The following is a 12,053-nucleotide window of genomic DNA, read 5'->3' on the forward strand; positions in this document are numbered from 1 at the left end:
CATCAGTCTGGGTCACTGCGGAGTGTCGGAGAGACTGGACATCAGTCTGGGTCACTGCGGAGTGTCGGAGAGACTGGACATCAGTCTGGGTCACTGCGGAGTGTCGGAGTGTCGGAGAGTCTGGACATCAGTCTGGGTCACTGCGGAGTGTCGTAGAGACTGGACATCAGTCTGGGTCACTGCGGAGTGTCGGAGAGACTGGACATCAGTCTGGGTCACTGCGGAGTGTCGGAGTGTCGGAGAGACTGGACCTCAGTCTGGGTCACTGCGGAGTGTCGGAGTGTCGGAGAGACTGGACATCAGTCTGGGTCACTGCGGAATGTCGGAGAGACTGGACATCAGTCTGGTTCACTGCGTAATGTCGGAGTGTCGGGGAGACTGGACCTCAGTCTGGGTCATTGCGGAGTGTCGGAGAGACTGGACATCAGTCTGGGTCACTGCGGAGTGTCGGAGAGTCTGGACATCAGTCTGGGTCACTGCGGAATGTCGGAGAAAGTGGACATTGGTCTTGGTCACTGCGCAGAGTCGGAGTGTCGGAGAGACTGGACATCAGTCTGGGTCACTGCGGAGTGTCGGAGTGTCGGAGAGACTGGACATCAGTCTGGGTCACTGCGGAGTGTCGGAGGGACTGGACATCAGTCTGGGTCACTGCGGATTGTTGGAGAGACTGGACATCAGTCTGGGTCACTGAGGAGTGTCGGAGTGTCGGAGAGACTGGACATCAGTCTGGGTCACTGCGGAGTGTCGGAGGGACTGGACATCAGTCTGGGTCACTGCGGATTGTTGGAGAGACTGGACATCATTCTGGGACACATCGTCGTGTCTGAGAGACTGGACATCAGTCTGGGTCACTGCGGAGTGTCGGAGAGACTGGACATCAGTCTGGGTCACTGAGGAGTGTCGGAGAGATTGGATATCAGTCTGGGTCACTGCGGAGTGTCGGAGAGATTGGATATCAGTCTGGGTCACTGTGGAGTGTCGGAGAGATTGGATATCAGTCTGGGTCACTGTGGAGTGTCGGAGAGACTGGACATCAGTCTGGGTCACTGCGGAGTGTCGGAGTGTCGGAGAGACTGGACATCAGTCTGGGTCACTGCGGAGTGTCGGAGAGATTGGATATCAGTCTGGGTCACTGTGGAGTGTCGGAGAGACTGGACATCAGTCTGGGTCACTGCGGAGTGTCGGAGGGACTGGACATTAGTCTGGGTCCCTGCGGAGCGTCGGAGAGTCTGGACATCATTCTGGGACACATCGTCGTGTCTGAGAGACTGGACATCAGTCTGGGTCACTGCGGAGTGTCGGAGAGACTGGACATCAGTCTGGGTCACTGCAGAGTGTCAGAGAGACTGGACATCAGTCTGGGTCACTGCGGAGTGTCGGAGTGTCGGAGAGACTGGACATCAGTCTGGGTCACTGCGGAGTGTCGGAGAGACTGGACATCAGTCTGGGTCACTGCGGAGTGTCGGAGAGACTGGACATCAGTCTGGGTCACTGCGGAGTGTCGGAGAGACTGGACATCAGTCTGGGTCACTGCGGAGTGTCGGAGAGACTGGACATCAGTCTGGGTCACTGCGGAGTGTCGGAGAGACTGGACATCGGTCTGGGTCACTGCGGAGTGTCGGAGAGTCGGGACATCAGTCTGGTTCACTGCGTAATGTCGGAGTGTCGGGGAGACTGGACCTCAGTCTGGGTCACTGCGGAGTGTCGGAGAGACTGGACATCAGTCTGGGTCACTGCGGAGTGTCGGAGAGTCTGGACATCAGTCTGGGTCACTGCGGAGTGTCGGAGAGACTGGACATCAGTCTGGGTCACTGCGGAGTGTCGGAGTGTCGGAGAGACTGGACAATAGTCTGGGTCACTGCGGTGTGTCGGAGTGTCGGAGAGTCTGGACATCAGTCTGGGTCACTGCGGAGTGTCGGAGTGTCGGAGAGTCTGGACATCAGTCTGGGTCACTGCGGAGTGTCGGAGAGACTGGACATCAGTCTGGGTCACTGCGGAGTATCGGAGTGTCAGAGAGACTGGACATCAGACTGGGTCACTGCGGGGTGTCGGAGAGACTGGACATCAGTCTGGGTCACTGTGGAGTGTCGGAGAGACTGGACATCAGTCTGGGTCACTGCGGAGTGTCGGAGAGACTGGACATCAGTCTGGGTCACTGCAGGGTTTCGGAGAGACTGGACATCAGTCTGGGTCACTGCGGAGTGTCGGAGAGACTGGACATCAGTCTGGGTCACTGCGGAGTGTCGGAGAGACTGGACATCAGTCTGGGTCACTGCGGAGTGTCGGAGTGTCAGAGAGACTGGACATCAGTCTGGGTCACTGCGGAGTGTCGGAGAGACTGGACATCAGTCTGGGTCACTGCGGAGTGTCGGAGAGACTGGACATCAGTCTGGGTCACTGCGGAGTGTCAGAGAGACTGGACATCAGTCTGGGTCACTGCGGAGTGTCGGAGTGTCGGAGAGACTGGACATCAGTCTGGGTCACTGCGGAGTGTCGGAGAGACTGGACATCAGTCTGGGTCACTGCGGAATGTCGGAGTGTTGGAGAGACTGGACATCAGTCTGGTTCACTGCGGAGTGTCGGAGAGACTGGACATCAGTCTGGGTCACTGCGGAGTGTCGGAGAGACTGGACATCAGTCTGGGTCACTGCGGAATGTCGGAGTGTTGGAGAGACTGGACATCAGTCTGGTTCACTGCGGAGTGTCGGAGAGACTGGACATCAGTCTGGGTCACTGCGGAGTGTCGGAGAGACTGGACATCAGTCTGGGGCACTGCGGAGTGTCGGAGAGACTGGACATCAGTCTGGGTCACTGCGGAATGTCGGAGTGTTGGAGAGACTGGACATCAGTCTGGGGCACTGCGGAGTGTCGGAGTGTCGGAGAGACTGGATATCAGTCTGGGTCACTGCGGAGTGTCGGAGAGACTGGACATCAGTCTGGGTCACTGCGGAATGTCGGAGTGTCGGAGAGACTGGACATCAGTCTGGGTCACTGCGGAGTGTCGGAGAGACTGGACATCAGTCTGGGTCACTGCGGAGTGTCAGAGAGACTGGACATCAGTCTGGGTCACTGCGGAGTGTCGGAGAGACTGGACATCAGTCTGGGTCAATGCGGGGTCTCGGAATGTCGGAGAGACTGGACATCAGTCTGGGTCCCTGCGGAGTGTCGGAGAGACTGGACATCAGTCTGGGTCACTGTGGAGTGTCGGAGTGTCAGAGAGACTGGACATCAGTCTGGGTCACTGCGGAGTGTCGGAGAGACTGGACATCAGTCTGGGTCAATGCGGGGTCTCGGAATGTCGGAGAGACTGGACATCAGTCTGGGTCTCTGGGGAGTGTCGAAGAGACTGGACATCAGTCTGGGTCACTGCGGAGTGTCGGAGAGACTGGACATCAGTCTGGGTCACTGCGGAATGTCGGAGTGTTGGAGAGACTGGACATCAGTCTGGGGCACTGCGGAGTGTCGGAGAGACTGGACATCAGTCTGGGTCACTGTGGAGTGTCGGAGAGACTGGACATCAGTCTGGGTCACTGCGGAGTGTCGGAGAGACTGGACATCAGTCTGGGTCACTGCGGAGTGTCGGAGAGACTGGGCATCCGTCTGGGTCACTGCGGAATGTCGGAGAGACTGGACATCAGTCTGGGGCACTGCGGAGTGTCGGAGAGACTGGACATCAGTCTGGGTCACTGCGGAATGTCGGAGAGACTGGACATCAGTCTGGGTCACTGCGGAGTGTCGGAGAGACTGGGCATCCGTCTGGGTCACTGCGGAATGTCGGAGAGACTGGACATCAGTCTGGGTCACTGCGGAGTGTCGGAGAGACTGGACATCAGTCTGGGTCACTGCGGAGTGTCGGAGAGACTGGACATCAGTCTGGGTCACTGCGGAGTGTCGGAGGGACTGGACATCAGTCTGGGTCACTGCGGAATGTCGGAGAGACTGGACATCAGTCTGGGTCACTGCGGAGTGTCGGAATGTCGGAGAGACTGGACATCAGTCTGGGTCACTGCGGAGTGTCGGAGAGACTGGACATCAGTCTGGGTCACTGCGGAGTGTTGGACAGACTGGACATCAGTCTGGGTCACTGCGGAGTGTCGGAATGTCGGAGAGACTGGACATCAGTCTGGGTCACTGCGGAGTGTCGGAGAGACTGGACATAAGTCTGGGTCACTGCGGAGTGTCGGAGTGTCGGAGAGACTGGACATCAGTCTGGGTCACTGCGGAATGTCGGAGAGACTGGACATCAGTCTGGGTCACTGCGGAGTGTCGGAGAGACTGGGCATCCGTCTGGGTCACTGCGGAATGTCGGAGAGACTGGACATCAGTCTGGGTCACTGCGGAGTGTCGGAGAGACGGGACATCAGTCTGGGTCACTGCGGAGTGTCGGAGAGACTGGACATCAGTCTGGGTCACTGCGGAGTGTCGGAGAGACTGGACATCAGTCTGGGTCACTGCGGAATGTCGGAGAGACTGGACATCAGTCTGGGTCACTGCGGAGTGTCGGAATGTCGGAGAGACTGGACATCAGTCTGGGTCACTGCGGAGTGTCGGAGAGACTGGACATCAGTCTGGGTCACTGCGGAGTGTCGGAGAGACTGGACATCAGTCTGGGTCACTGCGGAGTGTCGGAATGTCGGAGAGACTGGACATCAGTCTGGGTCACTGCGGAGTGTCGGAGAGACTGGACATCTGTCTGGGTCACTGCGGAGTGTCGGAGAGACTGGACATCAGTCTGGGTCACTGCAGGGTGTCGGAGTGTCGGAGAGACTGGACATCAGTCTGGGTCACTGCGGAGTGTCGGAGAGACTGGACATCAGTCTGGGTCACTGCGGAGTGTCGGAGAGACTGGACATCAGTCTGGGTCACTGCGGAGTGTCGGAATGTCGGAGAGACTGGACATCAGTCTGGGTCACTGCGGAGTGTCGGAGAGACTGGACATCTGTCTGGGTCACTGCGGAGTGTCGGAGTGTCGGAATGTCGGAGAGACTGGACATCAGTCTGGGTCACTGCGGAGTGGCGGAGAGACTGGACATCAGTCTGGGTCACAGCGGAGTGTCGGAGTGTCGGAGAGACTGGACATCAGTCTGGGTCACTGCAGGGTGTCGGAGTGTCGGAGAGACTGGACATCAGTCTGGGTCACTGCGGAGTGTCGGAGTGTCGGAGAGACTGGACATCAGTCTGGGTCACTGCGGAGTGTCGGAGTGTCGGAGAGACTGGACATCAGTCTGGGTCACTGCAGGGTGTCGGAGTGTCGGAGAGACTGGACATCAGTCTGGGTCACTGCGGAGTGTCGGAGAGTCGGAGAGACTGGACATCAGTCTGGGTCACTGCGGAGTGTCGGAGTGTCGGAGAGACTGGACATCAGTCTGGGTCACTGCGGAGTGTCGGAGAGACTGGACATCAGTCTGGGTCACTGCGGAGTGTCGGAGTGTCGGAGAGACTGGACATCAGTCTGGGTCACTGCGGAGTGTCGGAGAGACTGGACATCAGTCTGGGTCACTGCGGAGTGTCGGAGTGTAGGAGAGACTGGACATCAGTCTGGGTCACTGCGGAGTGTCGGAGTGTCGGAGAGACTGGACATCAGTCTGGGTCACTGCAGGGTGTCGGAGTGTTGGAGAGACTGGACATCAGTCTGGGTCACTGCGGAGTGTCGGAGTGACTGGACATCAGTCTGGGTCACTGCAGGGTGTCGGAGTGTCGGAGAGACTGGACATCAGTCTGGGTCACTGCGGAGTGTCGGAGTGTCGGAGAGACTGGACATCAGTCTGGGTCACTGCGGAGTGTCGGAGAGACTGGACATCAGTCTGGGTCACTGCGGAGTGTCGGAGTGTCGGAGAGACTGGACATCAGTCTGGGTCACTGCGGAGTGTCGGAGAGACTGGACATCAGTCTGGGTCACTGCGGAGTGTCGGAGAGACTGGACATCAGTCTGGGTCACTGCGGAGGGTCGGAGTGTCGGAGAGACTGGACATCAGTCTGGGTCACTGCAGGGTGTCGGAGTGTTGGAGAGACTGGACATCAGTCTGGGTCACTGCGGAGTGTCGGAGTGTCGGAGAGACTGGACATCAGTCTGGGTCACTGCGGAGTGTCGGAGTGTCGGAGAGACTGGACATCAGTCTGGGTCACTGCGGAGTGTCGGAGTGTCGGAGAGACTGGACATTACTCTGGGTCACTGCGGAGTGACGGAGAGACTGGACATCAATCTGGGTCACTGCGGAGTGTCGGATTGTCGGAGAGACTGGACACCAGTCTGGGTCACTGCGGAGTGTCGGAGTGTCGGAGAGACTGGACATTAGTCTGGGTCACTGCGGAGTGTCGGAGTGACTGGACATCAGTCTGGGTCACTGCGGAGTGTCGTAGAGACTGGACATCAGTCTGGGTCACTGCGGAGTGACGGAATGTCGGAGAGACTGGACATCAGTCTGGGTCACTGCGGAATTTCGGAGAGACGGGACATCAGTCTGGGGCACTGCGGAGTATCGGAGTGTCGGAGAGACTGGACATCAGTCTGGGTCACTGCGGAGTGTCGGAGTGTCGGAGAGACTGGACATCAGTCTGGGTCACTGCGGAGTTTCGGAGAGACTGGACATCAGTCTGGGTCACTGCAGGGTGTCGGAGTGTTGGAGAGACTGGACATCAGTCTGGGTCACTGCGGAGTGTCGGAGTGTAGGAGAGACTGGACATCAGTCTGGGTCACTGCGGAGTGTCGGAGTGTTGGAGAGACTGGACATCAGTCTGGGTCACTGCGGAGTGTCGGAGTGTAGGAGAGACTGGACATCAGTCTGGGTCACTGCGGAGTGTCGGAGTGTCGGAGAGACTGGACATCAGTCTGGGTCACTGCGGAGTGTCGGAGAGACTGGACATCAGTCTGGGTCACTGCGGAGTGTCGGAGTGTCGGAGAGACTGGACATCAGTCTGGGTCACTGCGGAGTGTCGGAGTGTCGGAGAGACTGGACATCAGTCTGGGTCACTGCAGGGTGTCGGAGTGTTGAAGTAACAGAATGCTGTGAAGTGACAAGTTGAGGAATATTTGAAAGACCTGAAGATCTGCTCAGAAACAGGATCGGAAAGATTGTCGAGCATTCCGAGACTTGCAAGTATTTGTTAGATCGAAAACAGCGTTCTCTGGTGAGCTCCGAGTCCTTCCTCACAGTTGCAAAGAATCGCAGTGCTGCTTGCAGAGTCACCTTACCTGTTCTTGTTGAAGTGTGTCTGCGGGATCGAGCTGTGTACCTGCCTCTCCTGCAGCACCACATGCTTTTATACCCTCCTTTCCAATTGTATTTGATAGAAATTCGTCATCACGATTGAAACAACCTTTTCAAGGACAATAATGTCTGGAAAGCTGATCTTTCCCGCACTCCAAAGGAATCGGAGCTTTTAACAGACGTGGCATCTGTAAACAGGAGCTCTCCCCTGGTTACTGAGGGGGGGGGGGGGGATTAGCACCTCACCAGACTCAGGAGATTTTACACAATCCTGTCAAAACCCCGCGCCTCTCACAAATCCTCAGGCCACTGATGACACCATTTTTAATTTTGAACCTTTTCCTCTCCATGAAATGCGGATTTCAAGCTTCAGTGTGAATTTCCACAGAACCTTTTCACTGATCCGCTCTCTGTCAGGCCGGCAATTAGAGGCTGCGGTAACACAAGCTCACTTCTCAGCTTCTTTTGTTTCTGATTTTCCCCAGTCCGAGGAAAGCAGCCTCGCTTCACTGGAACGAACACCTTTCCCACCTCACTTCAGGCTGCAAAGGTCAGAAAACAACACAGTCCAGGAGAGCAGGGGTGGGGGTGGGGGACGGAATTGGGGGGGGGGGGGGGGGCTGGGAGTGGGCACGAGTGGGTGAGGGGACCAGTGGGATGTGGGAGCGTGGGGCAGGGTGCTGAGGGGAGGGGCAGGGTGCTGAGGGGGCGGGGCAGGGTGGTGAGGGGGGCGGGCAGGGTGCTGAGGGGGCGGGGCAGGGTGGTGAGGGGGAGGGGCAGGGTGCTGAGGGGGGCGAGGGAGAGCGGGGCAGGGTGCTGAGGGGGCGGGGCAGGGTGCTGAGGGGGCGGGGCAGGGTGGTGAGGGGGGCGGGCAGGGTGCTGAGGGGGCGGGGCAGGGTGGTGAGGGGGAGGGGCAGGGTGCTGAGGAGGCGGGCCAGGGTGGTGAGGGGAGGGGCAGGGGGCGGTGCAGGGATGTGAAGGGAGGGGCAGGGTGGTGAGGGGGAGGGGCAGGGGGTGAGGGGGAGGGGCAGGGTGGTGAAGGGGAGGGGCAGGGTGGTGAGGGGGAGGGGCAGGATGGTGAGGGGGAGGGGCAGGGTGGTGAGGGGGAGGGGCAGGGTGGTGAGGGGGAGGGGCAGGGTGGTGAGGGGGAGGGGCAGGGTGGTGAAGGGGAGGGGCAGGGTGGTGAGTGGGGGGGCAGTGTGGTGAGGGGGAGGGGCAGGGGGGTGAGGGGGGCGGGCAGGGTGGTGAGTGGGGGGGGCGGGGGACTGGGCAGGTTTGGGGTGGGGGTGGGGGGCCACGGGACTGGGCAGGTTTGGGGGAGGGGGTGGGAGGGGTTGGGGGACTGGGCAGGTTTGGGGTGGGGGTGGGGGGGCGGGGGACTGGGCAGGTTTGGGGTGGGTTGGGGTGGGGACGGGGCAGGGGACTGGGCAGGTTTGGGGGTGGGGGTGGTGAGGGGGCAGGGGACTGGGCAGGTTTGGGGTGGGGGTGGGGGGGGCGGGGGACTGGGCAGGTTTGGGGTGGGTTGGGGTGGGGGCGGGGCAGGGTGGTGAGGGGGGCGGGCAGGGTGCTGAGGGGGGCGAGAGAGAGCGGGGCAGGGTGTTGAGGGGGGCGGGGGAGAGCGGGGCAGGGTGCTGAGGGGGCGGGGCAGGGGACTGGGCAGGTTTGGGGGTGGGGGTGGTGAGGGGGCAGGGGACTGGGCAGGTTTGGGGTGGGGGTGGGGGGGCGGGGTGGGGGACTGGGCAGTGAAATGAAGCCTCCAGCTCAGCTCCCAGCCACTGAATGATACTCAAGCCAGGCTCAGCTGGTCTTCTGTGGAAGCCATGCAAGGCCCCAGCTGGTCACCCCCTCGGACCGAGCTGTTAGCTCAGCATGTTAGACAATTCCCCTGAGGACGGGGCCACAGTCAGCTCCTGGGCACGGGTCACTTCCTCCACTTCTCAGCCGAGCATGGGACCAATTTCCCTGAAACATTAGACAGAGGAGGTCACAGGCGGAGGGCAGCTTCCCCTCCAACAGGCCCAGACCCTGCTACCAGCTGAGAATGAACCAGTTGGAGGTTGTCCCTGGGACCTCCTTTCAGGACCTTCTCTCCAAAGGCTGGGGGCTCATCTCAGCTGGGGTTAGGCAGACTGAACATGGCCATTCGACAAATTGGGTAGCAGTCAGAGGGGGCGGGTTCTAACCAGATTCCCCATCAGCTTTTGTAAGGCCATGATGGGAGAATAAGTGAATGATTCTTTAGCTATTTTGCAGAAATGTACTCAGTTCCATGTGCACTCTATTCAATCAATGTTCCTGCCTTGGTTCTCATTTCTAGTCTGTACTGAAATGATTCACTCGTATTCTGAATGAATGTCCATCCATCAGCGACAAAAAGAACCCACGTGTCTGCTTTTCTCTTCAGGATGTGTTGAGAGGTGCCCAGCTGTTTGCACATTGCACTAATGTACACAGAAAGACAACAACAGCCTTTTAAGGATTTTTTGAACAATGTTGTGGAAAGTGGGCTGCAGGAATGCATTAGCAGGAAGCTGGACACATCTGGGTCAGCGCCCCACTCTGTACAAATCAGAGCCATTAGGACTGGGTGTGCGGGGCGGAGGTGAGAATGACAGAAGTGAAGATAATGAAATCACTCATTAACGATGGGAGGGGGAGCAGGGGACGGGCGAATTCTCCAAAGCCTGACAGAGGGGCCCTTTGGTGAACTATCTCCGCGCAGTCAGGGCTGGAGTCTTCAGCAGCCCATAAAACATCAACATACAAGTTCATTCTGAATACAAATCGAACTTTGTTCATCAAACAGAACGATAAAGTCCTTTCACTGACCTTCATCAGAACGGGTGGCGTTTTCACCAACTCCAGCCCTCTCGCCCTTTCACCCTCCCTTCATCCTTCTCCACATTTCCTTCTTGTCTTTATTTGCTGGACATGGTTTGTTCTTTATCCAGAATGGAGGCCAACAGAACGACTCGAGTTAAAACGCTCAAATTCTCATTTAGTTTGCGGTGACTGGGCTGCACTCGGCTGGGCTGAGCTGGGCTGGACTGGGCTGAGCTGGGCTGGGCTGGGCTGAGCTGGGCTACACTGGACTGGGCTGGACTGGGCTGGGCTGGACTGGGCTGAGCTGGGCTGGGCTGGGCTGAGCTGGGCTGGACAGGACTGAGCTGGACTGGACTGGACTGGGCTGGACTAGGCTGAGCTGGGCTGGGCTGGGCTGGGCTGAGCTGGGCTGGACTGGGCTGGGCTGGGCTGGACTGGGCTGGGCTGGATTGGCCTGGACTGGGCTGCACTGGGCTGGACTGGGCTGGGCTGGGCTGGGCTGGACTGGGCTGAGCTGGGCTGGACTGGGCTGAGCTGGGCTGGACAGGACTGGGCTGGACTAGGCTGAGCTGGGCTGGGCTGGGCTGAGCTGGACTAGGCTGAGCTGGGCTCGGCTGGGCTGGACTGGGCTGGACTGGGATGGACTGGACTGGACTGGGCTGGGCTGGACTGGGCTGGGCTGGACTGGGCTGGGCTGGGCTGCACTGGACTAGGCTGGACTGGGCTGAGCTGGACTGGGCTGGGCTGAGCTGGGCTGGGCTGGGCTGAGCTGGGCTGGACTGGGCTGAGCTGGGCTGGACTGGGCTGGACTGGACTAGACTGGACTGGGCTGGGCAGAGCTGGGCTGGGCTGGGCTGGGCTGGATTGGGCTGGGCTGGGCTGCACTGGGATGGACTGGACTGGGCTGGGCTGGACTGGGCTGGGCTGGACTGGACTGGGCTGGGCTGGACTGGGCTGGGCTGGACTGGACTGGGCTGGGCTGGACTGGGCTGGGCTGGACTGGGCTGCACTGGGCTGCACTGGGCTGGACTGGACTGGACTGGGCTGGACTGGACTGGGCTGGGCTGGGCTGCACTGGGATGGACTGGACTGGGATGGGCTGGACTGGGCTGGGCTGGACTGGGCTGGGCTGGACTGGACTGGGCTGGGCTGGACTGGGCTGGGCTGGACTGGGCTGCACTGGGCTGCACTGGGCTGGACTGGACTGGACTGGGCTGGACTGGACTGGGCTGGGCTGCACTGGACTAGGCTGGACTGGAATGGGTTGGGCTGGACTGGACTGGGCTGGGCAGAGCTGGGCTGGGCTGGATTGGGCTGGGCTGGGCTGAGCTGGGCTGGACTGGGCTGAGCTGGGCTGGACTGGACTGGGCTGAACTGTACTGGGCTGGGCTGGACTGGACTAGACTGGACTGGGCTGGGCAGAGCTGGGCTGGGCTGGATTGGGCTGGGCTGGGCTGCACTGGGCTGGGCTGGACTGGGCTGGGCTGGACTGGGCTGGACTGGGCTGAGCTGGACTGGGCTGGGCTGAGCTGGGCTGGACTGGGCTGAGCTGGGCTGGACTGGACTGGGCTGAACTGGACTGGGCTGGGCTGGACTGGACTGGTCTAGACTGGACTGGGCTGGGCAGAGCTATGCTGGGCTGGGCTGGGCTGGATTGGGCTGGGCTGGGCTGCACTGGGATGGACTGGACTGGGCTGGGCTGGACTGGACTGGGCTGGGCTGGGCTGCACTGGGATGGACTGGACTGGGATGGGCTGGACTGGGCTGGGCTGGACTGGGCTGGGCTGGACTGGACTGGGCTGGGCTGGACTGGGCTGGGCTGGACTGGGCTGGACTGGGCTGCACTGGGCTGGACTGGACTGGGCTGGGCTGCACTGGACTAGGCTGGACTGGAATGGGTTGGGCTGGACTGGACTGGGCTGAATTGGGCTGCACTGGGCTGCACTGGACTGGGCTGGACTGGACTGGGCTGAGCTGGGCTGAGCTGGGCTGCACTGGGCTGAGCTGGGCTGGACTGGACTG

The 12,053-nt window shown here is 60.0% G+C and overlaps 1 protein-coding gene across 2 annotated transcripts in view; it reads right to left on the minus strand.

Moving 5' to 3' along the window:
* pomca (proopiomelanocortin a) overlaps nucleotides 1-7,278 on the minus strand; it is a 340,782-nt gene extending 333,504 nt beyond the window's left edge. The window contains exon 1 of one of the 2 annotated variants that reach the window (XM_072515473.1): nucleotides 7,193-7,278. Coding sequence is in view for 1 of the 2 variants with exons in the window: in XM_072515469.1 (XP_072371570.1) it covers nucleotides 7,040-7,083 (44 nt within the window). In the remaining variant the exon portion in view is untranslated. Of the gene's footprint in view, nucleotides 1-7,039; nucleotides 7,099-7,192 lie in introns of those variants that run through there. The other variant, XM_072515469.1, reaches the window with a different exon arrangement.
* Nucleotides 7,279-12,053: the final 4,775 nt, after the last annotated feature.

The sequence above is a fragment of the Scyliorhinus torazame genome, chromosome 1 (assembly GCF_047496885.1).
Source record: "Scyliorhinus torazame isolate Kashiwa2021f chromosome 1, sScyTor2.1, whole genome shotgun sequence".
NCBI lineage: Eukaryota > Metazoa > Chordata > Chondrichthyes > Carcharhiniformes > Scyliorhinidae > Scyliorhinus > Scyliorhinus torazame.